At 26.4% G+C, this 25,859-nt stretch overlaps 3 protein-coding genes across 10 annotated transcripts; 2 read left to right on the forward strand and 1 right to left on the reverse strand.

The window, feature by feature from the left end:
- The first annotated feature begins 1,603 nt into the window (after positions 1-1,603).
- Positions 1,604-21,845, forward strand: LOC127281817 (la-related protein Larp4B). Of its 8 annotated transcripts, none has more exons than XM_051305742.1 (10): positions 2,206-2,373; positions 4,088-4,439; positions 4,504-4,753; positions 4,821-4,961; positions 5,031-5,258; positions 5,330-5,475; positions 5,609-6,613; positions 9,775-9,943; positions 10,559-10,662; positions 21,052-21,845. In XM_051305742.1, exons 2-9 carry the CDS (start codon positions 4,099-4,101, stop codon positions 10,652-10,654), a joined length of 2,376 nt encoding a protein of 791 aa, XP_051161699.1. In that variant the 5' UTR covers positions 2,206-2,373; positions 4,088-4,098; the 3' UTR covers positions 10,655-10,662; positions 21,052-21,845. The 8 variants fall into 8 exon arrangements, with proteins under 8 accessions (XP_051161694.1, XP_051161700.1, XP_051161699.1 ...); XM_051305740.1 differs by lacking the exon at positions 21,052-21,845 and adding an exon at positions 11,707-15,270; XM_051305737.1 differs by lacking the exons at positions 2,206-2,373; positions 21,052-21,845 and adding an exon at positions 1,604-1,757 and having other exon boundaries at positions 10,559-15,270.
- Positions 21,846-21,996: 151 nt separating this feature from the next.
- On the forward strand, positions 21,997-23,944 carry LOC127281821 (magnesium-dependent phosphatase 1-like). Its single transcript, XM_051305748.1, has 5 exons — positions 21,997-22,243; positions 22,591-22,751; positions 23,174-23,231; positions 23,346-23,567; positions 23,660-23,944. The coding sequence occupies exons 2-5, from the start codon at positions 22,706-22,708 to the stop codon at positions 23,823-23,825; spliced, it is 492 nt and encodes a 163-aa protein (XP_051161705.1). The 5' UTR covers positions 21,997-22,243; positions 22,591-22,705; the 3' UTR covers positions 23,826-23,944.
- Positions 23,945-24,036: 92 nt separating this feature from the next.
- LOC127281818 (uncharacterized) lies at positions 24,037-25,858 on the reverse strand. Its single transcript, XM_051305745.1, has 4 exons — positions 25,562-25,858; positions 25,216-25,481; positions 24,575-25,143; positions 24,037-24,446 (listed from the first exon to the last, which is right to left on the reverse strand). The coding sequence occupies exons 1-4, from the start codon at positions 25,738-25,740 to the stop codon at positions 24,198-24,200; spliced, it is 1,263 nt and encodes a 420-aa protein (XP_051161702.1). The 5' UTR covers positions 25,741-25,858; the 3' UTR covers positions 24,037-24,197.
- Between the last annotated feature and the right edge of the window lies 1 nt (position 25,859).

Here is a 25,859-nt window from a genome sequence, read left to right on the forward strand (position 1 = left end):
GATTTAATTTCTTCAAAAATATGACTTGTTATTTCTTTAGCTCATTCGATTTTAAATTCAATTATTGTTTCCTGTATCAGAAAGAACGGTTTAAAATTTTGAATTTCAGGTGTTAAAATGAAAATTCTTCTAAACAATCGATTTCCTCTTTTTTTCTCGTTATTTGATTTTTCATCATGATAAAGTTCTCAATTTTTCTTAAGAATAATATCTGTTAAAATTAATTCGATACGTTATAAATTTTCAATGGGATGTTTAATTAAAAATTTTGCAATTTCTTTCGTAATTGAAAAATTACAAATTTAAAAAATTAAATTATCACCTGAGAAATGTGAATATCAACAGAGAATAAGGTAGGAATCTAAACATTTCAAATTAAAATTAAAAATTTGTTAATTTTTTTTTTCTTTCTTTCTTTCGTTCCTAATTCTTACGTAATTTTTGAAACTTATTGTTTATGAATAAATATGTAAATTCAAGTTTCTTACAAGTATTAAAATCAAAACAATCATTTACGACTTTGAATTTAATTATTTTGATTTTATTTTATTGTTCATATCCTGAACTTTTAATTGCTTTTCAAATTTTGTTTTTATAGGTCAATGAAAACTCAAATTCCCAAAAGAAAATGTGGTTTACATTATAAAGTAAACAAAATACAAGGTGAGAAAATTGTTTTTTATTTTTAAAAAGTTTTTTTTTTTTTTTTTTTTTATAAATAAATTAGTAAAATTTTTGTAAAAGAAAACTTTCACAAATCTAATTTTTATAATGGGAAATAGTTGCAGTGTTGTGCTATTGACCAAGGACGATTATTCAATTTGTCCGCAACGGTTACATGGCACGGATAGCACGATCATGCCTTTGCGTGCTGATTTCTTATCGACTATCGCAAGATATTTTTCATGCTGTTACACTTTGAATCAAAGTGCGTAAAAGATTTTGGAACAGGAGTTTAATATTTTTTTTATTCTCATTCATTGAAATTTAAATCAGGAAAATAAATTACTTGTACATTGTATAATTATGTATATATAGAAAAAGAATGTTTATATATGCCATTTACAAGCTGCGCATATATTATGTAAAATTGCTAGAAATCATGTATATGTAAAAAGAGATGCGTTTATCATCAAAACACTACAGGGAAATGATTTGACTGGGATTCCCTGAAATGTCAAAAGACCTCGACAAGAAATGAGCAAATGCAGGCAAGTGTGCCACGAAGGGTATAATACAACCGTGTACAGTATATGTGTCTTTTCCTTTTAATAATGTGTGCGTATGAGGTCCAGATAGTCAGTAGTGGCTCAATATAGTTTTTTTTTTCATAATTAATTCCATCTCACGAATATATTTTTCCCGGAAATTGATATTCTTTATGGTCATAAAATGACAATATAAATATCAAAATTTTTCACGGTAAATTATAATAATTTTTTAGGTTATTTATTTGTTTCTTTTAATCGAATAAACATTGATAAATTAACCTTGAAAAATATTTTATTAAAATTAAGTTTTAAAAAATATTAAATACCTGTTGTGTATTATGTAATATTTAAATTTCGTTTCCTTTCCTCATAGGTTGGTTTAGAAGAAACGTAAAAGGGGGGAAAGTATGTTCGAAGGGTTGTAAATGCCCCCTTAATTCTTCCGCTACTGGGCGCAGTATTTGCAAGACATTGCACGGTTATGTTCAAAAAATGACTCATTACTCTGGACGTTGCTGAATTTTTCGTAGTTAGTGCATAATATAGGTAAGTCTCTAGTGTACATTAATGTGTTATTATTTGAATATAGTTTTTAGAAAATATTGAATTTATCAAAAACAATGGAATGATTTTGCAAGAATTGAAAAATTGTCTCTCATATAATAACACGTGTTTCAACCGTTTGATTATGGGAAAGTGGGGGGGAGAGAGACCCTTTGAGACAATCTTGTGTAGAAGATAACTCTCTCCAAAGTATTTTAATGTTCGGCATATATAAAGTGAAAAGTGTGCGTCACCAATACGCGATAGTGAAGCTGTTTCTTAGAAAAAGAAAAAATAAGCAAAGCAACCGTTCTCCGCATACCAAGTAAGACGCTGATTTCGAATGGCAAAGTAGTTGAAGTTTTGTACTCGTGAACTTTTAATGGTAGATAAGAGAGCAAAAAGAGGAAAAATAAATCATTGAATATAAGAGATGAAATTAAAATTTGCCGCGGTTTTTTAGTTAAGTGCCGGTCCCGAGTTTTGCGCTACTATCGCGGCTACTGTTAAAGTTATAGCGGCGACTGCCCAGAAAGCATTGAGCCACGGCATGTGCCTTTCTGTGTCGGCCATTTTGTAGTTTCCTTGAGAAATTGTGTTGAGTTGATTCTTCTTATCGGTAAGGATTTAACGAAATTAACGAACGCCGCTTTTCACATCGATGCGAGCTTCATAAAAGTACGCTCACGCGTACTCCTGCCGGAGGAATTTTGACTCGTGGGATTGAATTAAGGGTGCGTTTCCGTTCACGGGCCGTGTTCTTTTGCCTGGCCTCACGATCTTTTTAACACTCTCGTGTACGAGCCAGTAAACGAAGCTGCCGCCAGCATCCACCGATAAAGCTCCTTCAGGTTCGTAAAACGGTAAATCACAAGTCCAATGAGCTCGTTAATAAAGATTTTGGGACTTCGGAGTCCTGTTAAAACGGTTGTCAATCGTGTGGGGCTGCGTGCGCGATCGTTGCTGGCCCGGCCAATGTCTCACTCTATATTTGGCTAGTCGCATCCAACATATTGCATATCTTGCCCTTTCAAAATTCTCACTTTGCACGGCGCGTCTATCACCGACGAGCTCTGTTAATGGAATCTAGTGTAACGTGCTAAAACGAACCCTCATCCTTTTCCATACGGTGTCCTTGCTGGAGCGACTCCTAGCATGTGGTGTGCTCACTTTGAATGCAGAAACCTCGTTCCTTAATGTCGCGTTATATCGCGTAATTTTACATGTTACGTTTTCTTATAACCGGTAATATTAAAATAATTTTCATTATTCGTTTAATATCACGGAATAAATAATTATTGTGAATTCTGCTAATCGCTAAAAGGATAAAGTCTCGTGTGCTTAAGCTCATCTAACGCACCCCTGGTGAGAGAAATGGACGGAGAACGATCGGCCCCTTGAAACTACTCCTGACTTCCATCTGGACTCATCTTTTGCTTTCGAGTATTGTATTTCTCAATTTGCATGCCCTAATCAATTACGTTCCTTCAGATTTGCAGATTGCATCAGCTAAGTACTCCATTTTAGCAATATTGTTAAGTGACATTCCCACCAAACCCACCATATCTCTCTCTCTCTTTCTCACTCTCTTCAACATAACCACAAAGTTACATTTTTTTTTTTATTCACAATCAATCCAACCAGATTTCAGAACTAATTTATAATAGAACTGTTGCAAAATGCATCTTTGACCTAGAAAAAAGAATATATTGTCTGAAAAAAAAAATTTTTTATTTATTTTTTTTGTTTTTTCGACAAAATATTTCTTTTTTAATGACTCATAATTATTCTATATGTAATAATCGTATTTTTTCTCTGACGAAAAAATTATGTATAATGCATTTGTCACAGTGACTTTTCAATGCATCAAACATTTATTAAACGGATTCTAAAAATACTTTAGTCGTGATATTACACAAATTGTAAAATTACATTTTTTTTTAATGTTTATATTTTTTTTTTTTGTGGAGAAGGAAATATTTTTTTTGTAATAAAAAAAATCATTTTTTAAAGTGAACATTTTTTTTTATGATTTTTGTCATTAAAAGAAAATTGGCAATATTTGCAATTGTTATTTACTAATTGTAACTAAATTATTTTATTATACCAAAACTTTTGATAAATTGTAGAAAATTCTTTCTTCTTTCAAGTTACTTTAGATTTTTGTAAAGCAATTAAAATTTGGAAATGTAAAATTATGGGAAATATTTTTTGTGTGATTAAAATACCCCTCGTTCTTCAATAATGAAGAATATGTTAATGCGGAGAAGGTTGTGATTGTTTTTTTAAATGCTATTTAAAGAGATTAATTTAAGTTTTATTTTTTTTAACAGGGCACGTGTACATGAATGGGGACATTGGCAAGCTCCCACCAGGGGCGGTTTACACAGCCACCCCTGAAACACTCAGCATGGTTGGAGGTGCTTCCGGTTTAGATTACGGCGTCATGAACGGTGGACCAAGTGGAGGTGAATTAATGCTCGACGCGGGTGTAGGCACCTTGGAACCTGCACCTCAACTTGCCATGGGTATGGGAGGTGCCGTTGGATACAGTCCAGTAGATATCACTAATATTGGCGAAGTTTCCGCACCAACCAGTCAAATGGCTGATCTTTCCGTGTCGGGAATACCTTTAGAACAACTTAAACAGATGCTCTCGTCTCAACTCGAATATTACTTCTCCAGGTACATATTTTAGTTTTTATAGTAATTAAAATACAAATGTAATCTTTTTTTTTTCTCATTTTAGAGAGAATTTAGCTAATGATACATATTTATTATCTCAAATGGATAATGATCAATATGTACCGATATGGACGGTAGCAAACTTTAATCAAGTGAAAAAATTGACGAAGGATATCAAATTAATAACTGAGGTGCTGCGAGAGTCTCCTAACGTTCAAGTAGACGAGGAGGGTCAAAAAGTCAGGCCCAATCACAAACGTTGTATAGTTATCTTAAGAGAAATTCCTGATAACACCCCTTTAGAGGATGTAAAGGTCAGTTTTTTATTTTATTAACTTGAAATTTTAATTTCTAATTTTTTTTTTTTTATTTCCATTACAGAATTTATTCTCAGGAGAAGGTTGTCCGAGGTTTATTTCGTGTGAATTTGCACATAATAGCTCCTGGTACGTTACTTTCGAGTCCGATGAAGATGCTCAAAAAGCCTATAGGTTTCTACGTGAGGAAGTACGAGAGTTTCAGGTAAATTTGAATTCTTTTTACAATTAATTATATTTTACTGTAATTTAATTGTATTTTTTTTTTAACTAGGGAAAGCCAATTATGGCGCGCATCAAGGCTAAACCAATGAACAGGCTACCGATGCCAACAGTATCAGGAGTTGGCGGAATTAAGAATGGATATCGAACTCCACCTCAACCACCGCCAGTCTATGATCCTGGAACTTATCAACCAAGCCAGCAACGATTTATGTACACGAATGGTACCACGATGCCACAAACTACAATGCCGCCATATGCCAATCAAGTTCACGTCTACGTGAGTAATTTATAATAAATTTAATTTTTTTCTAGAATAATTTTTATTGTTTCTCCCTATCAATTTTGCAGCATCAACCGTTTTACCCAGCTGGAATGGTGCCTTGGGGAGCAGCAAGTCCGGCTTATTTCGATGTCACGAGCATGTTTACCATGAATGGAATCACTCCTCACGCGACGTACAAACCACATAACACAAGATACAATCAGAGGAACAGGTGAATATAAAAAAAATTAAATTAATTAATTAAAAAAAACGCAGGAAATATATATAGGGACCTGTGTTTTGAAACAATTTTAACGAGAAGTATGAATTTCCAAAATGGAGATTGATTTGTAATTAATTTTTAGAAACAAACAAAGAAATGGACCTGAAAGAGGAGGCGGAGGTATGGGAGTAAATAATGTAATGGTAGACGGAAGTTTAAGCAACGTTGGAGGTGGTGGTAATATGTCAATGCCACGAAGTTCGCATCCTCCATTGAGCGGTGGACCTGTTCCGATAGTAACAGCGACTCCTGTCTTAACACCAAGTTTACCCACAGCAAAACCAACAGCTTCCTCCTATCAGGTTGGCACAAAATTTCACGTCTCACATTCAACAAATAATACGATTGGCGAGGCACAATATGGTAGTAGCAGCGGCAGCAGTAGTCATACAACAAAAGGAGGGTCACAGGAGAGCGATGCTCAGACCACTCTTGAAACGACGAGCGCAGTACAATTTACGCGTCATCGCATACATCGCAGGACCAAAGATCAAGAGACAAATTCAAAAGCAAATAACAGTAATCAACAACCATCTTCGAATAGAGATTCTGCTCCGGCCAGTAATACGCAGCACAATCGAGGGATACAATTTGATTTAGAGGCATCGGCATTTCCACCACTTCCCGGCTTAGACGCCGATCATAATAAATCACATAATCCAACGACAGAAACAATTGCCAATGAATGTTCGCAATCGCAAAATAGACTCGCGGACGTTGTTAAAGGTACGGCTAAAATAAAAAGCACAAAGGAGAAAGAATCGGGTATCGCTCAACAATTTAATCAACAACAGCATCATGTGCATCATCATCATCATCAGATTAGTAACAGTAGTAGGTCGGCGAGTCCTGGTTCCTCTAATCCAATTGCCACCACTGTTGTTACAATTACTGCTGTTCCTCCTATTGCTTCTTCAACTGGTGGTGGTCATGGTTCTACGCAGGAGAATGCTGGACAAAGTAATTCGTCTTCAGTTTCCGGCACGGCTCCATCATTGAACTCCAATACATCGGCAAGCAGCGCCGAAGTTACAGACAATGCTCTGAGCACCATCACTCCTCTATCTCCCCCGTCATCTCCCGATAAGTGAGTGTGCTTTGTTTCTCATACATACATACAAATTTACAATACAAAAAAAAAACACTGCTTTTTCTCCCTAAATTAGTTCTCGCGTTTACATTACAATTTGGGTTTGCACGAAGACTTTTTTTTTTTTTATTTCTTTTTCAATGATTGTAAAAATCAATTTGTCTGAACTCAATTCGTGGTCTTGATCAGTTTTATTTTTACTCGATTATCAAGTTCCAGTTTATTTGAATTTTACATGGAAAACTTTGACGTAACTTCTACTTACTATAATAATAATAATAATTTCTTGTTTTTACAATATCAAATTTTTATTCGTCATATTTATTTCAGTAAACTAATTTTTTATCCTTATTTGCAAAAAACGAATTTCCATATTATGTATTTTTTTGTTTGCCTGAAAAATTATTTAACAATATTAAATTAATTAACTGAATTTCTTTTTTTTTTATGACGAAATCATTTTTTCGGCAAACAAAACTTGTAATGTGAAAATTCAGATAGTTTTCATAGTACATAAAATGTGGACATAAAATGATAATTATAGTAAATATGTCGAATTAAAATTCTCGTAAACGATTATTCGGAAAGTTGAATTTCGATATAGTATAATAAAATTGCCAATATTATTGCATTCAGAATAGTATTAATAATTAATAATAATAATAGTAATAATATAATATCATTATTACAATAATTATTTTTTTAAATTTTCTTTTTTTACTTTGTAGATTTAAACTGATAATCAGTTCATTAAAAGATTCTATCTACTTATTGAATATTTTTGAATTATCTTTAAAAAAAAGGAAAAAAAAAATACAAAAATGATGAATAATTATTATAACTATACAATTCTATTTTTAACTGTATTTTTGACATTTTCAAATTAATTTTATTTTTTATATAAAAAATCGTTTTTTAATTTAACATTACGTTAATTTTATAGTTTTTAATTAAAAATTTAAAAACTAGAATTTTAATCATTATAAAAAGGAGAAAAAAAAACAATTGGAAAGTAAAAGCAAAACGTTAACAATACGTTTAGGGGCTTTAAAATTTCTTTATTGTCGTTTGAAGTGTAGCCAAATTTAGAAATTTAAATTTGTTGACGATTCATCATATCGTAAAATTGAAACTAATGGAAAACTAAACTGAGATATTTCTTTCGGTGTAAATAAAGCATTGAATCAAGATTATGAAAATGAAAGTAAAATAGAAAATACATTATAAAACGTAAAAAAAAATTCCGTATTATAAATTAGTTAAAACTAAGATCACGAATTTTGTTTTTATGCAAAACATTTTTACATTCAATGATATATAATTTGATATTTAAAAAATTAAGACTAAATTGATAAACGTAAATGTGTACTCAACTCTATAAAGCATAGTAGAAATATTTTCCAAATATAGAAAATTTTATTACATTTTATTTAACTGGCTTTTTTTCAGAAAATGAAAATAAGAGTTGAAATCTACGTTTTTCAGATATTTTATTTTCCAATTATTTCATATTTTTATATTCACTTTCGTTAATTGAGATTTAATTTATATATAAATTAATGAACATGAAAATTGTCTTTTATACCAGTTTGAAAATATTATTTGACAAAATGTCATATATATTTAAAAATAACAAAAACAAAAATTGAGCTTTCTTGAAATACGGGTTTGAAAATTACTATAAATTTTATTTTTAATTTAAAATTTGTTTGACATAATTTTAAGACAGAAATTTATAGGTTTTTAAAGTACATTTGATCAAGTATATATATATAATTATTTTATTTTTAAAATAACTTAAAAGTTAATTGTTATTTTAAAAAAATTATTCTTATACTTGTATATTTGTTTTTGCTTTTTTATTTTAATTGTTTTTCACAAATAATAATTTAGATTTAATGTGTTTATGGAGAAAAGTCTTATTTTCAATATTAAAACACTGCCTTGCGCACTTAAAAAAAAAAGTTTTCTTTAATGTCTATTTTATTTGTTTCGTTACAATTTTTAGTTGATAAACATGTAGTATTCATGTATTTTAGAATTTAATTAAAGTTTTTATTTTTAAGTATTTTTTTTTTGGTTTTTATCTTCTGCTTGGTAGTAGTTTTATTAATATAAATATTAAATTTTAGTTATTTCTTTTCATTTCTAGTGGTTAATCGTACGCTTTCTTGTTTGTGTTAAACTATATAGATTTCCCACTTTTATGATTTGTAGTATTGTAAAATTTTTCAGGGACATTGTCCTAACAAACCAAAAAAAGATATACATTAAGAAATAAAGTACATATTAATAAATAAATAAAAAAAACAATATATATACATTAAGGAAAAGAATATACAATTAAAAATAGAATTTACTATTTAAGACATTGAAAAATTAAATTTTTTTTTAAGCGACTGCTCAAAGTAGAACGTAATCTTTGAGTATTTTAATTTTTGAGTTTTTGCTAAACTTTAAACTAGAGATAAGTTACTCTGCTACTTTAAAAAAAAATACACGACACAAAAAATTAAAAAATTGTGCAAAGTATGAGAAACTCGCTGTACAAAAATAATGTACGGATGTATGTTACTGTATAATAGTTTTTCGTTAATGATTTGCACCAATCTTCGCGACAGTGAAAGAAGATAACTAAAACAGACTGCGTTAGTCATTTAACGTCTCATTATTATTATTATTATTACTATTATTATTATTATTATTAATATTATTATTATTATTATTATTATTTTCTTGATATTGTTGAAAGTTTCATTGAAAAGAGTCTCTATGTAAAAAAGTGTTCGATTTAAGGTAACAAGTAAACATTTTTTTAACCACAGAAGTTAGGTTTTGTTTTTGATTGCAAATAATCATAGATTTATTGTCAATAAAAATAAATGTATATCAGTTTGTTAATATTGTGAGTTACAAATCTTGCAAGACCCGATCCCTGAAAAGTTTTTTTTTTCAATTATTATTATTATTATTACTATATCTTTCTCTTTTTCTTTCTGTTCACAATTTAGAAAAATTATTCTTTTTTTCATATAGTAACTTTTATTGAAATTTTTGGTGTGTATAGTTTTTTTATTTATTTATTTAAACACAAAAACCTACACACATGTAAGTAATTTAGGTAAAAGACCTTTATCACTGAAATGCACCACTGACAGATCTATAAAGACTGATGACTCGAACTTGATGAATGGTGTGGATGAGGCCATAAGTACAAATGCACAAGCAGCAGAAGAGTCCGAACCAGTGACCAGGTGCGATTGTGACATCCCTACTGCCACCCAGAATATCCAGTCGCAATCTGGAGTGGCCTCTGCCTTTCCTTTAGTAAGTTTTATTTTTTTCTATTTTTTTTTTCTCTCGTTTATTAATCTCTCTTCTTCCCCCAAAAAAAAAATAACTAATTTTTTTTTTCAGCATGTTTTCAACTTTTATTGCTTTTTATATTAATATTTCGTTTGTATATTTATTTCATTTACAGATTATTGGATTATTTGTTCAAAAACAAATTTCAATTTTTGATTAATTTTGATAATTATTCTATTTTATTTTATAGCAGTAGTTAAAAACAACTTTAACTATGATATTTAACGACAAAAACATCAGGTAGACGAATAATTAAAAGAGAAGAATAAAAATTCGTCTACTCATTAATTTATAATCAATGTGCAATATTTTTTTATTTTAATTTTGTAAAAAAAAATCACCTGCTTTTATTTTGTTGTGAGCTTTTATATTAATTGTTAGTTCATCTAGATATAATTAAATTCACTTTTTATTCGCATTATTTTTTTAAAGGATATTTTATTAAATTGTAAAATTAATTTAAAAAATCAATTATTTATTTATTTCAATTAAATAAAATCCTTTTTTTAATAAATTGAAATAAATTTTTAATAAAATTTAAATAATATGATAGTAAAATATAATTTTTTTCAACAGGATCTTACCAGGCCAAGTTATGCCCAAGTAGCCCAACATTGTCGCGAACTACCATGTACAAAACACAAAGCAGATGAAAGGGATGGAAATGCGTAAGCCGATATGTAAGTAAGCTGCTCATTCATAATGTCCTTCCTCTGATCAATTGTTCGTAGCTTCTAAAGAGAAAAAAAAAAACAAAAAAAAAAATTTAAAAAAAAACAAAAACAACCGATTACGTTGATGACTTGAGAATAATCACCTAATAGATCGATCCAAAAAAAAAGAATTTCTCCAAATTTTCCCCCCCTCATCAAAGGAAAAGCGATTAATGAAATTTTTTTTTTTGCGTTTATTTAATATAAATAAATGGAACGATCTTTTGCGTTGTTATTCTTAAGAAATAAAAGAGAAAGAACGAGAAAAATGTTAAAGTACATATTTCTGATTGAATGTTATCAATGTGTAGTATTCATACGAAAAAACAAAATACTACTGCGATCAATTTGAATATATTTAGCAGTTACCATTCATTTGAAATTGAGTGGATTGTTTATCTGCTTAAAAATGCTATAACAAAACAAAAATAATAATAATAAAAAGAGAAAAAAAAAAGTGGGCACGAAAAACTCTTTTTACATAATTGTACAGTGACTTCGCCTACATAATGAATGTGGTATTGGTTGACAAAAAGTATGATGAAAGCAAAAAAAAAAAAAAATCATTTTTATTTCACGAGACAGTAATCACAATCCCCCTCCCAATCCATACCCCCCCCCCACCCCCAATTTTACTTTTAAAAAATGAGAATATGATTGCTGGCAGGATAATACACTATCTAATGGGAGAGTATTGTTATTGCTTTGGTTCTGTGATTTTGGAGGTACATATTTGTTAGCTTGTAAAAAAAAAAAATGTTAAACTAAGGTGTTAATCTTTTTAATTCCTTTTTCTCCTACCTACTTATATCATAGTGCAGAGCCGTAACTGGGGAAAAAAAAAATCTTTGTATTTGTGCCAAACCCTGCTATTTACACACATACACACACATATATATATATACACAATTACACAAAGACAACGTAGTCGAAAACGTTTGTTTTGTTTGTTTTTCTTTTTTTTCTTTTTTTTTTTTTCTTACTATAATTCGGATATACTGATTTTTCCAGAATATTGGTCACGAGAATCGAAATCAAATTTTGCATCTACGAAACCATATTCGTTAAAGAGGTTCTTTTTTTTGTGTCTCTTTTTTTACGCTTACTATGCGAGAAACAAAAATAATAAACGCATCTTGTATATAAAATGATTGTGTCAAGAAGAATAATATAAAAAGCGATTAAGAAAATCGATGCGAATTTAGTCTTTAGGAAATTGGCTAAAAAGATTGTGAATTTAGACTATAGTTTTAAATATATATTTTTTTTTTCTTTTTGTTAACATTTTTGACTTTTTGATTGTACTGCCTAAGTAATTAAGCAAAAACAATTAAATGATCTTAATATTTTATTTTGTATTTTTACCATTTTTTTTTTTTTTTTTTTTCATTTTTTTAAGGGTTGCAAAAGTCATGAATTTTTTTTTTTTTGTATTAAATTGGCCATTCAATTTTTCAAAGAAAATATATTTTTTTTTTTTGTATTTATATCTTTAACTTTTAAGAGAAAATAGTTGGTTTTTTTTTTCTTCTCACCATTGACATGCCTTAAATATTTATAAATATATAAATAAATATATATATTATATATAATTCGGTGGCCATATTATAGTGTGGATCAAAATGATGGGGAGGGATGGGGACGGGGAAAATAAATTTTATCGCTTAGATAATGTACTATATAATTCCTAGTGTAAAGTTTGTATAATTAAATAAAATGTAAAAAACAACAACAACAATGATTAAGATCGTTGCAAAAAAAAAGCAAGTTCCAAAATGTATTATTCTACAATTATAATGTTCTAAGTAATATACTAGTCTTTACTAGAAGCTTTAAAAACGGTAAATTTCACGGGAAACGGTATAAAAAAAATAAAATAAAATAAAAAAAAGGGAAAAAGCGGTCACCATTACATCAAATCGTTATCGGTATTCTGGAAAAATTTCTTCTTCTCTTTCACAACTTGTTATTTCCCGAATTGAGATCTATAATTAATTATTATCATTATTATTATTATTATCATTATTATTACTATTATTATTATTATTATTATTATTATTATTATTATTATTATTAATATTATTTCCGTTTGTATACCTAATTACGGCACTGACAATTTTTAAAATATAATTGTTACAAGAGATAACATACAATAGAAAAATCTGCTTTGGCAAGTAACATAAGACATGTGAGGAAAATGGTATTTGAGCACACAATTAAGTGCCTCAAGTGTTGTGAAATATTACAGGAGCTTGGCTTTAGATGTTATGTAATTACATGTATCTATACATTATAATAAAGAGCGCATATGATATATTTGTTACTGATATGCGTGCAGAATTGAGGTAATGGATGCTAAAAAAAATTAAATAATTAAATAAAAACCAATCTCCTGAACTATAAAAAAAAAAGATTTATTGACATATGTAATTATATTGTAAGTTAGCAATGCTGCCTTTTAAATTTTTTTTTTTTACATTTTCAAAGCGGTTCAATTATTGCAATTGTTATGGAAATGTGTTGTCAGGAAATCGATTGTCGATTGTAATCTAATTAATATATATATATATATATTCAATTATTTGAGTTTATTGCGTTGGTGCTGTAGGCTGTTTAATAATCTTTAGTCGATTTCATATACCCTTGACCGATTTTTTTTTTTTTTTTTTTTTTTTATATATATTAGTGAAAATATATACTATTTTCACTCCCGGGCCGAATAAATTGCTTTTACATACGACAATATATGTATTTTAATAAAAAAAAAAAGAAATAATGAATGAAAAGAAAACAAATTTTGCTAAAAAAAAAATAAGGACGAATTGTGCATTCTTCTTTTTTTTTGTATAAATTATGACTTGCTTTATTGGTACGAAATTTAATTGACAAAAAAAAAAAAAAAGAATTTTAAATCTTTAATAAAATTATATTAGAGACGGTTATAAAATTTTTGAATACAAGATATTTTATTGAAATTTCAAAACAATTAGAAATTCAAAAAATTTAAAATATTTTATTTCTTTTTTATTGGTGATTTAATTTAATGAAAAGTTAATTTTGCATGAAAAATTATTTTTGAGGGAATGTTTAATTTGGTTTTATAAAAAAATATTTTAATTTTGTTTTAGGGGAAAAACAATTGTGCATTTAAAAAAAAAAAAAAGTTATTTCTTTTATCGAATTTTAATAATGTAAATAATTTTTTCGTAATAGTAATTAAATAATTGAGAAAAAAGAAATCAATTTTTTTTTTTAGGGAAAATTCCCTTTTTTCGTTTTTAAATATATTTAAACTATTTTTCAAATATTTTCAATAATAATTTACCATATTTTTTGTACAATCATTTATTAGAATAGGTTTTTTTTCCAAAAATTAATATTATAAGAATAAATAATATATTTTTTTTTATGAAAAATAAACATTTTTTTTTTCTATTTGTCAGAATCGCCGATAAAAAAAAATAGTGAATGAAAATAATTTTAAATTTTGATTTTTTAATTTAAAATAAAAATGATAATTGGATTGAAAAAGTGAAATAAAATTTATTTAGTTTTTTTTTTCTTTGTCATTTACATTTACCAATAAAGTGAGTCTGCTAATGCACATGACTTCTGAATGAAAAAAAAAAAATAGTTTTAATTTATCGAATGCGTATGAATATAAGGTAACTGTGCCGCACATACCGTTATTTTACACATCGCTTCCAAGACGATTATAAATTAAGAGGATCCAATATATCCTAGCGAATTTTCTCTCAATTTATTAATTATTATACTGTTCTCTGACGAAAGTGAAAGATTCGAAAAGATTTAATTCTTTTCTTTTTTTTCCAATTAAATATCTTTATAATCAACATAATTACATCGTTGTTATAGACGAGTCGAGAAAAAAAATATTGATAACATGGCAGCAGTTGCGTTATAGATATGTAACTATGTAATAAATAATAATAATAATAAAAAATAAAAAAAAAAAAAAAAAAAACGATATTTACAAAACGATGAAAAACCAAATATCTTAAATCACATAAAATTAACGTGAGATTTGACAACGCTTCCGATTATATTCTCACGTCTTTTCTCTTTTTTCTCGAATAAAATATTCGATAAATTACCGAAATTGATGATTTAATTAATAATTAATATTCGAGTTTGACGAAGCAAAAAGAAATATTGAAAAAAAGAGAGAAAATATTGTGATTCAAGATATTGGTTATTGAGAGATATGAAATTGTCAAAAAAAAAAAAAAAAAAAAAGTATGAGCAGAGTGGACAAAAAAAAACGTATTATCAGAAAAATTTATCTCTACATGGTCCATCAAACATTGTGGTTGGTAAATAATTAGTTAAGTCAGTAAACTGTGATTAGACTTAAAAGAAAAGCCCCCACAAAAAAAAAGAAAATACACAACGTAATGTATACTCTGTTTCATTAGGCCCCACGAGAGCCTTAGAAAGTCTGATTTTTTTAAAACAACAACAAATTGAGGGTGTGTACTATAAAAATATGGTCTACAAAAATATTTGTTTATAAGTAAAGCGAAAGATTTCAAAATTAAACATTAATCACTGTTACATATTGGTTTTTGCTTTTATTTTTTCACTACTTGCAGTCACTTCCAAAAAAAAAAAAAAAAAGCATTGCGTACTTGTATACACACTGTTGATGCCACGTGCTCACACATAGTTTCAATTCTATTTTTTCTTACGAATCGTACAAAGATATTTTTAGATTTAGACGGCCTAGCGATACAATTAAAAAAAAATACAAAAAAAAGTGAACAAACAAAAAAATAAAAAAAACACAAAATAAATGAAAAGAAAAAGAGAAAAAAAAATAGTAAAGCGAATCGACGACTTTTCCATATAATATTAAAATTGATATGATGAAAAAATCATTATTAGTAGACGTGCACGAGATTTTCATTCAGGGCAAAAAATAAAAAAAAAAAAAAAATAATAAACTGCCGATACTTCGAACACGTGAGACTGACTGTAATTATTTCATTAGAGACGAATTAGTTACCATTCTTTAAATTTCTAATACACCTTTAAATTCGTGATATGTACAAAGTTCAAGATTATTACAATTAATTTTATTTTTCCTTCTTCTTCAATTTACCCAAATCCGAGTATTATTAATTTGCATTTTAATTATTTTCTTCTTTAAAAATTAAATTATTCAATTAAATAAAATTGATTTGATTGAAAAAAAATTATTTAGCAAAAATAAAAATTTTTAAAATAAAATCATGTTAGAAAATTGCTCGGATGTTGGAAAATATGAATATTATAGGTAAAATAAAATTTACTGAATAATCAAGTATCACTAAATTTTTTTAAATCTTGATATGCTTTTGATACTTTTAATGTTATTGGAGAAAAAAAAATTTACAAATTAGATTTCAAATCAAATATAAATGAAAAAATTTCTTATTATAACTATGTCTGTTGATTCATTCGATATTAGTTTTGGGAATATTAAATGCAATATTTAAGAAAGAATTTACAATTAAATCAAAATTAAGATTTCAAAAGAAAAAGTATTCACAGTCTTGAATTTTTTAATAAAAAATTTTTTTCTAATTTTAATCTTTTAAAATTGTTTCTAAAAAAAAAATATTGAAAAATAATTAAAGGGACAGATAAAAAAAATTGAAAACTGATGTTGAATGTAATTTAACGGATTAGTATATTAAAAAGAAAAAAAGAATAAAATATATGAGGAATAAAGAACGTTAATAAAATAAAGGTTTTTATTCTAAAAATAGTATATTAACAATATTTCCCTTGACATTCAGAGATATTAAAATAAAATAAATCGAATGTTAAATCAATAATAATTATGTGCGATTTGTGTAATTACTAAACTTCTACTTGGTGTTTTAAAAAATAACAAGAATGTGAAAAATTTAGCTAAAAAAAAAAAAAAAATTGAAAACTACTTTTTAAAAAAATTATTTGCCCCAATAGTAGAAATACAATATTCTTTTTTTTTTAAATGGCCTATTAAAAATTTTCTTTAACATTAAAAAAAATGTTTTTTTTTTTAACTAATAATTAAATTACAATAGAATCAATGAAATTGTTAAGTAAATAAATGAAATTATTAATTAAATTATTAAATAATAACTTATTAATTGTAATTAATTTTAACAATCGTAATTTGTTAATACGAAGAATATTTTATTTCTATTTATAAAGGAAATTAAAATATTAACACGTACCCGTGTGGAAAAAGCCACGATCTTGCCCTCAAGAGTTCGGGGCCCCCGGCGGGGGCCCATGAGGGCTGATCCATATGGCGAATCCATGAGGGGCACCGTAGGGGCCCCGCATGGATCGCCCTCATGATCGATTAGCAAAATTTTCTAAGTCCAAAAATCAAATATTTTTTTATCACCAAAAAATTAATGTTTATAATGATTCACAACAATGAAAACCGCGTTTTTAATTAAAATATATTTTCACTTTTTTTGAAAATAACACTCACACTTATGGCGAATCCATGAGGGGCACCGTAGGGGCCCCGCATGGATCGCCCTCATGATCGATTAGCAAAATTTTCTAAGTCCAAAAATCAAATATTTTTTTATCACCAAAAAATTAATGTTTATAATGATTCAGAACCACGAAAAACGCGTTTTTAATAAAAATATATTTACACTTTTTTGAAAATAACACTCACACTTATGGCAAAATAGATGAGGGCCACCGTAGGGGCCCGCATGGATCGCCCTCATGATCGATTAGCAAAATTTTCTAAGTCCAAAAATCAAATATTTTTTTATCAACAAAAAATGAATGTTTCCAATGATTTAAAACAACGAAAAACGCGTTTTTAATAAAAATATATTTACACTTTTTTGAAAATTCGCCTGAGATGATTCATGATAATAATCATAAAGCATATAATTAATTATATTTTATAAATTGCATTTGATTGGAAAATATAATTTAATATCTTAACTTTAACTAAATGATGTTAAGCACTTTTCTTTGTTAGGTATTTTTGAAGTTTAAATAGCATCAAGAAGTTAGCATTCGTTTTGAAGTAGCGTACGTAGCGTAGTTGGTAAAACGTTAGACTCATAGTCCGTAGGTCGTAGGTTCGATTCCCCCCATGCGTTAGATTTATTTATTTCTCAGGTTTGCGTTTAATCATTAATTCTATGTATGAATTAATTGAAAAATGAAAATATCCGTTAATAGTATGCATAAATTAAATATTTTTTAATTTTTTAATTAATTAATTTATTATTACTTTTAATTATATCCGACAGTTAATTAATTAGAACGTTAATTAATAAATTGAATTTGAGTAAGAATTTAATTTAAAATTGAATAATTATTAAATAAATATGTTATTTATTCATAACTTAAGCTTATTTATTATTAATTAACTTTTATTATTAATATTATTGATTAAAAAACATTATGGCAAACTTGAGGGCAAGATGAGGGCAAACGTGAGGGCCCATAAGGGCGCCCGTAGGGGCACCCTCATGGATCGCCCATGCGGGCGCCCTCATCGATGAGCATGTCGTTTCCATGAGGGGCCCCTATGGATCATCCATATGCGGCCCTCATGGCATGAGGGCGATCCATAAGGGCCCCCGCTGGGGGCCCACATCACTTTTCCACACGGGTAGACAAGAAAGTTAAACATTAATATTAATTATTATTATTATTATAATTGGTAAAAAATATGAACTATATTGTAAAATAGCTTCCAATAATTTTCTCTTTTTTTAATAATTAAAAATGTCAATGTATTACTTTTTTTCAAGAGAATCACAAATACGTTAGGGAATTAGATCAGGGAATTAAAAATCGAGTTTCGAAAAAAAACTTACGTTTATGACTCCTTAAAACTTCCTTGCAATCGTACAACTCTTCTTTGTTAGTCATGTTTCATATTTTTATTTTTCCTTCTGAAATTAAAAATCAGTTTTCCAAGTGTATTATATATTTTTTGGAAAAAAGACGTAAAATCTAATCCCTGTGTGTTATACTTTTCTTGCTCAATATTGTCTTGTTACTTGTATTTTTTTTTTATATAATTTTCCTTTAGTCCATTGACATATGTAAATATTTAAAATTGCAAATTGTAGTTGATATATTGAAAAAAAAATTATTTATATATTTTTTTTTGTACCTAAAATTCTTTAATTAATCAATGAGAATTGAAAAAATTGCTTTTAAAAAAAATATAAAGTAAATGTATATTCAACGATATTGTTTTATAAAAAAAAAAAAAAAATTCTTGACAAAAAATAACTAAAATAGGATATAATAAAAAGCTGTTACGACATTTCTGGGAATTTCTTTTTTACAAAATTTTTAAAAATTATTTTTGTATCGAAAAGATTCTTAGGAATGAAATAGATAATTTGTAACTGGCTTTTGTAATATCTTAGTAAACACACTATCACCGAAAACAAATGGAAAACAATTTTTTTTTTAAATAAATCACGATGCTAGGAGTTGTCAATTTACATATTTTGGTTCAGCGCTTTGCTGAGCAAAAAAAGAAATTTTTTTTTTTGCAAATGTAAAAGTTATATAACTATTGATAAAGAATGCTGATAATCAACATTTTTAAGTTACTTATAAAGAATGTTTATATATTTAGACATGTAACGAGCGTTAAGAGCGTTATATCGAAGCCATCCATAATATTTGTTATTAAAATTACATCTTCATTAAAAAAAAAAAAAATGAAAAAAGTGTACAGGTAGTGAAAAACAAATTCTCACATCTCGAGATTTTGATTTTCAATATTTTTTTTCTCTTGTTCTTTTTCTCCCCCATTTTTCGATTTATTTTATTTAATTTCCTTCAATTTTTATTTCTTCCTTTCGTTTCGTTTTCTTTATCGTTTTGCTTATAAAGAAATTAAAATTTTGTTTCAAAAAAAAAAAAAAAAAAAGTCATTTTGCAATTTTTGCCATGAGTCAGAATTTTTTTTTTATATTTTATTTACACTAAAACCTCGAATTAATGCTAAATTGGTGCTTTATCGAGGTTCTACTGTATTTTTAATTTTTAAATAGAAAATAAAATGACAGTAATAGCAAATCCCATTGAAAAAATATAAGAAAAATTTTACACACTCGATTCTATGCATTCATCTCAAGGCAATTTATTTTTTAACGCTCTAAATGTATATGTATATTAGTTTTGTTTAATTTAAGTTCTTACACGATATTTCTTATGATTTATTTACACAAATAGGATTCTTTTAGTTGTATAATTTTTCTTTTCTTTTTTTTTTTTTTTTGCAATTGTAAACGTTTTAATTCGATGATAGTAGAAATTTCATTATAGCTGGGTAAATAAGCGTATATCTAAATCGAATTAAAAAGTTTTCAAGGCATAAATCATTTTTTCAAGATTTTTAATAAGAAATTTCTTTTTAGAAATGATAAATGATATTAATATAAAAAATATTGATAATAATTAATTAAATAATAAAAAAAATAAATAAAAAACAATGAGATAATCATATCAAATAAAAATTTATATTAATTAATTAATTATATCAATATAATATTAATTCTTTTAGTGGACAATTTTCTTTTTAAATCTTGTGAAATAATTTTAGTCAATAAATTTTAGTTTTAATACAAAAAAAAATCAATTCCTAATTGTGTAAAAAAAATTTTTTTGTAAAGGACTGGTTTTAATTTTTAAAAGGTTGTTTGTCTGCGAAAATTTTCCGAAAAAATGCTGAAAATTTGAAAAAAAAATTTTTTTTTATTTCTTACTGATGGTTTTTCTAATAACAGAGGAAAGATTAATTTAAAAAAAATTATCCTTACAATTTGTAAAAATTTTTTGAAAACTTATCTAAAAAAAAAAAAAATTATGATAACTAGTATATTAATAGTTATTTAGCATCTATTTTAATAATTATGAAAGCTCATTTAGTATTTTTTTTTTAAATTCCAGTGGAGGAAAAATAAGTTGATTAAAAGAAAAGTCTACTAATTAGTACGATTATGGTAATAATAAAAATAATAATAATAATTATAATATTAGCAGTAATAATATTTATAATAATAATATTAATAATAATAATATATAAATAATAATATAAAAATATTGTAAATATTGTTTGTTGTAATTATTTATAGTTTCTATTAAGGGATTTATTTTTTTTTTAATTTCTTCTTTGTAAAACTATCAGTAAGAGGTAATTAAGTAAATTTTTTTAATTTTACAGCAAATTAAATTTTTTTTTTTTTGATAAAAATTTGAACAGATAAACCTTTTTGTCACTTCCTCGTTAATTTCAGTTTTAATCGCACTTTTTGAAAAAGAAATTGATCCATCGAATTTTTTACTCGACAGCTCCCTGAGTGTTCTCAAAATGATGAAGAAAGTTGAAAATGATGATTTTGTAATTTATAAGAAAGACTTCAAACAACAACAAAAAAAAAGTGGATTGTCGTAGCGTTTTAGTTGCATCGATCATAAATGATAAAACAAAAAAAAAACCTACACCGACACTCTTAACGAAAGCTAATTATATAACAAAGGGAGAAAGAAAAACAAATAAAATATAAAGTCTGCATATTTCGTCGTTTGAAGTATTTTCTACGACTCTTGATGTTTAAACATATATAACATAAAAAAAAGTAAATGTACGATAACCAAGTAAAAAAATAATTAAATCGTCAAAATAAATATCCATTGCTTTAGGTTCTAAATATCCATGTACAGTCTTTTGATCCGTTGTCGATCTTACTGTATGTTCAGTGCCTTTTTAATTACGAGAAATATGTGCTCGACAAATCGAACTTGCTTGAATATTGTTATAATATCATTCTGCTTATCAGAATGATATTTAGCGTGAACTTAAAAAAAAAAAAAAAAAAAAAGAAAAAATAAATGAAAGAGACAAATTTTTCGAGCGGTTACAATTTTACGAGCTGCGTACAATTTACGAATAATGTGCGACTTTGTATTATTAAAATATTTGATTTTCGTTAAGAGTGTAGATTTCGATTTTATGCTTGTATAACGACACACAATTTCAGTAGTTGCCGCCTATAAGAGTAATACATACACATATTTTTGTAAATTTGTTTCAATATCGATGATGCTATATAATAAACAACTTTACGAGAGATAAAAAAAAAAAATGAGGAGTATACACGAAAAAAAAACAAACAAAATATGTATGAAAAATTTTGAATGTTATTAATGCGAGTTACTATTTAAATGTACACTAAACGAAAAATAATAATATTCAGAGAATTTTTTAAAAAAAAAATTTTAAATACAAAAAAGATCAAGTTAGCGGGAAAGGTTTAATGAAATAGCTACGTATACTGATAAATATACTAAAAGCGATGCGATAAAAAAAAAAAAAAAAAAAAAAAATTAAAATTAAAATAAAATAAAGGAAAAAAAAAATTTGAAGAGTGACAATTCGATCGAGTACTCTTTACATGGATACCTTTCGCAATTGTGAAGAATTTTTGGTGTATCTGAAATAATATAAATGTATATATACAAAAGTTCATCCATTGCGCCCAAAGTAAGTTTAGAGATTACTTTGTACATAATATACATAACACAAATAAATAGATATACGTACCTAGCGTAAAATTGTTTTTATCAATTAATTTTTCATATTCTAATTTTAATTAATTAAAACTTTATAACAATCTATTTGAAACTAATTATCAAAATATTTTTTTAAATCCCCGTTTGTTAATATTTAAAAAATTTTAATATATTCGAAATTTAAATCATTTTAATAAACATTAATAAATGTTAATTATAATATTTTGAGTTCATACCTTTTTTTATTTGTAATTTCATCAAGAGGATTGTTATATAACGTTTGTATTTTACCACCACGTTTTTTTAAACACTTTTAAGGTTAGGTTTTGCGCATGCCATTGAAAGTGACAGGTGACTTTTTGACAGTTCGTGAAAAAAAACAAGTTTTTTTGAAAAATAACAAAAAATTAATTGAGCAAAAGAAGAAGACAAAATGACATCGAGTGTCAGGAAACCAAAAATAATTGTTTTCGATTTAGGTATTGATTAAAATTACAAATATTACTCCGAAATCTCAAAAATATTAAAAATTAGTAATATAAATTTTTATTGTTTAAAATTTATGATTTTAATTATCTTGTCGTTCATTTATACATATTATATTACTCTTTTTTGTCTTTGAATTGGAAAACTTGTTAAAAATAACAAAAAAAAAAAAAATATATTGTTTTTCAACATAACCTCACTTTGAAAATTTATTTTTGTTTCAATTATTATTCTTAATGGAAAAATTTGTTTTTACATATAAATTTAAAAATTATAATTAATAAAAAGTAGAATAATTTTTATGAATAATAATTATTTTAATTAAAAAATCATGTTTCTGAAGTTTTATTTTTTTTAAAAAAATGAGGAATTTCAATGATTTCGCAGATTTTACATAATCAATGTTAAATTACAGATTATACTCTTTGGCCTTTTTGGGTTGACACTCACGTTACACCTCCATTTAGATACGGGTTTGTTAAAAAAAATTTATTTACATGTACATTGTAATATAGTTTTTTTCTTACAAAACATTTGCACTAAAAATAAAATAGGGGGAATAAAATTTAAGAGAAATTATTTTTCAGAAAAGGAAACGACGTTGTAGATGCTCACGGTAAAAAAATACGATATTACAATGACTCTGCGGAAATTTTAAAAAATTTAGTACAAGAGGGTTATGAAATTGGTGTTGCATCGCGGACCTCAGAAATTAAAGGCGCTAATCAGTTATTGAATTTATTCAAATGGGATAAATATATTACATATAAAGAAATATATCCTGGATCAAAAGATGCACATTTTTCGAAGTAAGTTTTTTTTTTTTAGCTTGAAAAGTAGTTTCAATCTCCAGAAAAAAAGTAATTCATTTTTCATTTTAAACTTTGCAATTTTATTGCAGAATTAAAAAAGCATCCGGTGTTGACTTTAAGGATATGTTATTCTTTGATGATGAGCATCGAAATATTGTTGATTTAACAAAATTAGGAGTTCTCTCAATATTAGTTAAAGATGGTGTTTCACATTCAGTTATTAAACAAGGACTAGAAAAATTTGCACACCAATAGGTAGTACATTTAATATAAAAATAGATAAAAACAAAAATTTCTAGATTATTCAATTAGTACAATTTAATTATTTATTTATATAATTGTAAATAATATACAATATATTTTGGTAAAATACAGTTGACTCGTGTATAATAATAAAATAATATGTAATTATAATTAATCAGAAAAATTATAATTGATTCACTAATCAGTCAAACTATGTATTTACAGTTAGAAAAAAAAATCATATTCGATGGTAAAATAAAAATTTAATTTTAAATAGAATCTATCTTGGTAAAAATATACTAATATCTCAAAATTAATCGATAAATTTCAACTATATTACAAAATTAAAAAAAAAGCAAAAAAATATTTACAAAAAAAAAGAAATTAGCATAAACTATTTTTGGCGAAATAAAAATCAGCGGGACTGATTACAGTCACATTATTTTTTACTTCATTGCATGTTAATTTCAAAAAAGCTTGACATGCACTTCTTGGTTGCAGGCCAAATGTAATTTTTAAAAATTGATCTAATTCATTTTTTGGTAATATAGAACTTAAAACTTGCTTTAATTTCCTTTTATCAAACTCTTTGAAAGGACATCCTCCTTCGTAATTTGCATTAACATTCGACATCTGTGAAATTTTTTAAAAATTAATTATTTCTTTTCAATTAAAAATTATTATCTTTTTATGATTTTTAATTAAAATTTTTCATCAATACATTAAAATAAAACATATTCTTAAGAATCTAAAATACTTACACAAATAGAATTACAAGTAGGCGATTGATATTGTTTTCGTGATCCCTCTAAACCATACATGTGTTTAATACTGTAAGTATATTTTCGCGAATCTTTTTGCCATTGATGAGAACAAATAGAAACATTTAAATGTGGTTTTGAATATTCATTTTTCCAATATTTTAGAGCCTCATCAATTTTCATACCACATTCTTTTAAAAAAAGACTATAATAAAAACGTGCATAATGACTTAATCGATGATTACGAATTAATTCATCATGCAAATGTTTCATACATGGTGGAAATTTTAATGATTCCACATGTAAATTTGCAGCTGTTAAATGTCCACATAAAATATCATTTCTAATTGGTGATGATTTAAATTTTAGTCTTTCATTTAAATAAGTTAAATGCGGATCATTTGTTACTAATTCTTTAAAAAATTCCGTATCAAACGTTTCTAATTCTAAGAAAGTTTGAAATAATTCAATAAGAATTTCCTTCCATTGTGAACAATAAATAATTGCCGAACCTTTTTTTAATTCCACTTCCTTTTTCTCAATCATATTTGGAATTAGCTCAAAATTTACTGTTGAAATTAATTATTTTAGATTAAAGAAATTCAACTAAAGAAAAAAATAAAATAAAAATTCAAACAAACCTTTTAGAGGATGTTCTTCACATTCAGTTAAAAATTTTTGATAAACAAAATGTTTAATATCATTTTGTAAATAATGCGTAGAAACTTCAATTAATGTTGAATCTATCATTGAATTTACTTTTTCACGTTTTTTCACTTGACGTGTTATACTTTTAAATAATCGACTAAATTGCCTGGGAGAAATTTGATTTAATCTATGTTTAAATAATAATGTTTCTCTTGTTAGCCAGTAGTGGCAAAATTCACTCGAAGCAGCCGCTAATAATCTGAAATTAATTTTTTTTTTTTATTAATTAACAATTTACAATAATTTATAATTTAATTTATTAAATAATTTACATTATACCTTAAAGTAAAATGACCAACGAAATCATAATTTGAAAATTCTAATAAATATTCAAAATTTCCTTTTAGCTCGTGCGGCTTTTTTTGATAAAGTAGTTCCAAATATTCCAGTCTTGTTAAAATACATTCTTCTAAAGTATGAAGAGGTATATGCCCTGATGGAGCATTGACATAAAACATTTTAAATATTTAATAACATAGTTTAAAAAAAAATAATAAAATTGTGAGTATACTGTTAACAATAAATGAGGTTATGTTAATCAAAACAATACATGTTAGGGAGCATTCACACCTCGATT

Source organism: Leptopilina boulardi, unplaced genomic scaffold (assembly GCF_019393585.1).
Source record: "Leptopilina boulardi isolate dan_hultmark-lab unplaced genomic scaffold, ZJU_Lbou_2.1 LbouV2_278, whole genome shotgun sequence".
NCBI lineage: Eukaryota > Metazoa > Arthropoda > Insecta > Hymenoptera > Figitidae > Leptopilina > Leptopilina boulardi.

Excerpts from the sequence above, each read along its gene's own strand:
- LOC127281817 (XM_051305737.1), top strand. The coding sequence starts at position 4,099 with ATGAATGGGGACATTGGCAAGCTCCCACCAGGGGCGGTTTACACAGCC. Across the intron at positions 4,440-4,503 it reads CTCGAATATTACTTCTCCAG|AGAGAATTTAGCTAATGATA; the intron begins GTACATATTTTA and ends TTCTCATTTTAG. Across the intron at positions 4,754-4,820 it reads CCCCTTTAGAGGATGTAAAG|AATTTATTCTCAGGAGAAGG; the intron begins GTCAGTTTTTTA and ends TTTCCATTACAG.
- LOC127281821 (XM_051305748.1), top strand. The coding sequence starts at position 22,706 with ATGACATCGAGTGTCAGGAAACCAAAAATAATTGTTTTCGATTTAG. Across the intron at positions 22,752-23,173 it reads AATAATTGTTTTCGATTTAG|ATTATACTCTTTGGCCTTTT; the intron begins GTATTGATTAAA and ends GTTAAATTACAG. Across the intron at positions 23,232-23,345 it reads ACACCTCCATTTAGATACGG|AAAAGGAAACGACGTTGTAG; the intron begins GTTTGTTAAAAA and ends ATTATTTTTCAG.
- LOC127281818 (XM_051305745.1), bottom strand. The coding sequence starts at position 25,740 with ATGTTTTATGTCAATGCTCCATCAGGGCATATACCTCTTCATACTTTA. Across the intron at positions 25,482-25,561 it reads GTTGGTCATTTTACTTTAAG|ATTATTAGCGGCTGCTTCGA; the intron begins GTATAATGTAAA and ends AATTAATTTCAG. Across the intron at positions 25,144-25,215 it reads TGAAGAACATCCTCTAAAAG|TAAATTTTGAGCTAATTCCA; the intron begins GTTTGTTTGAAT and ends TAATTTCAACAG.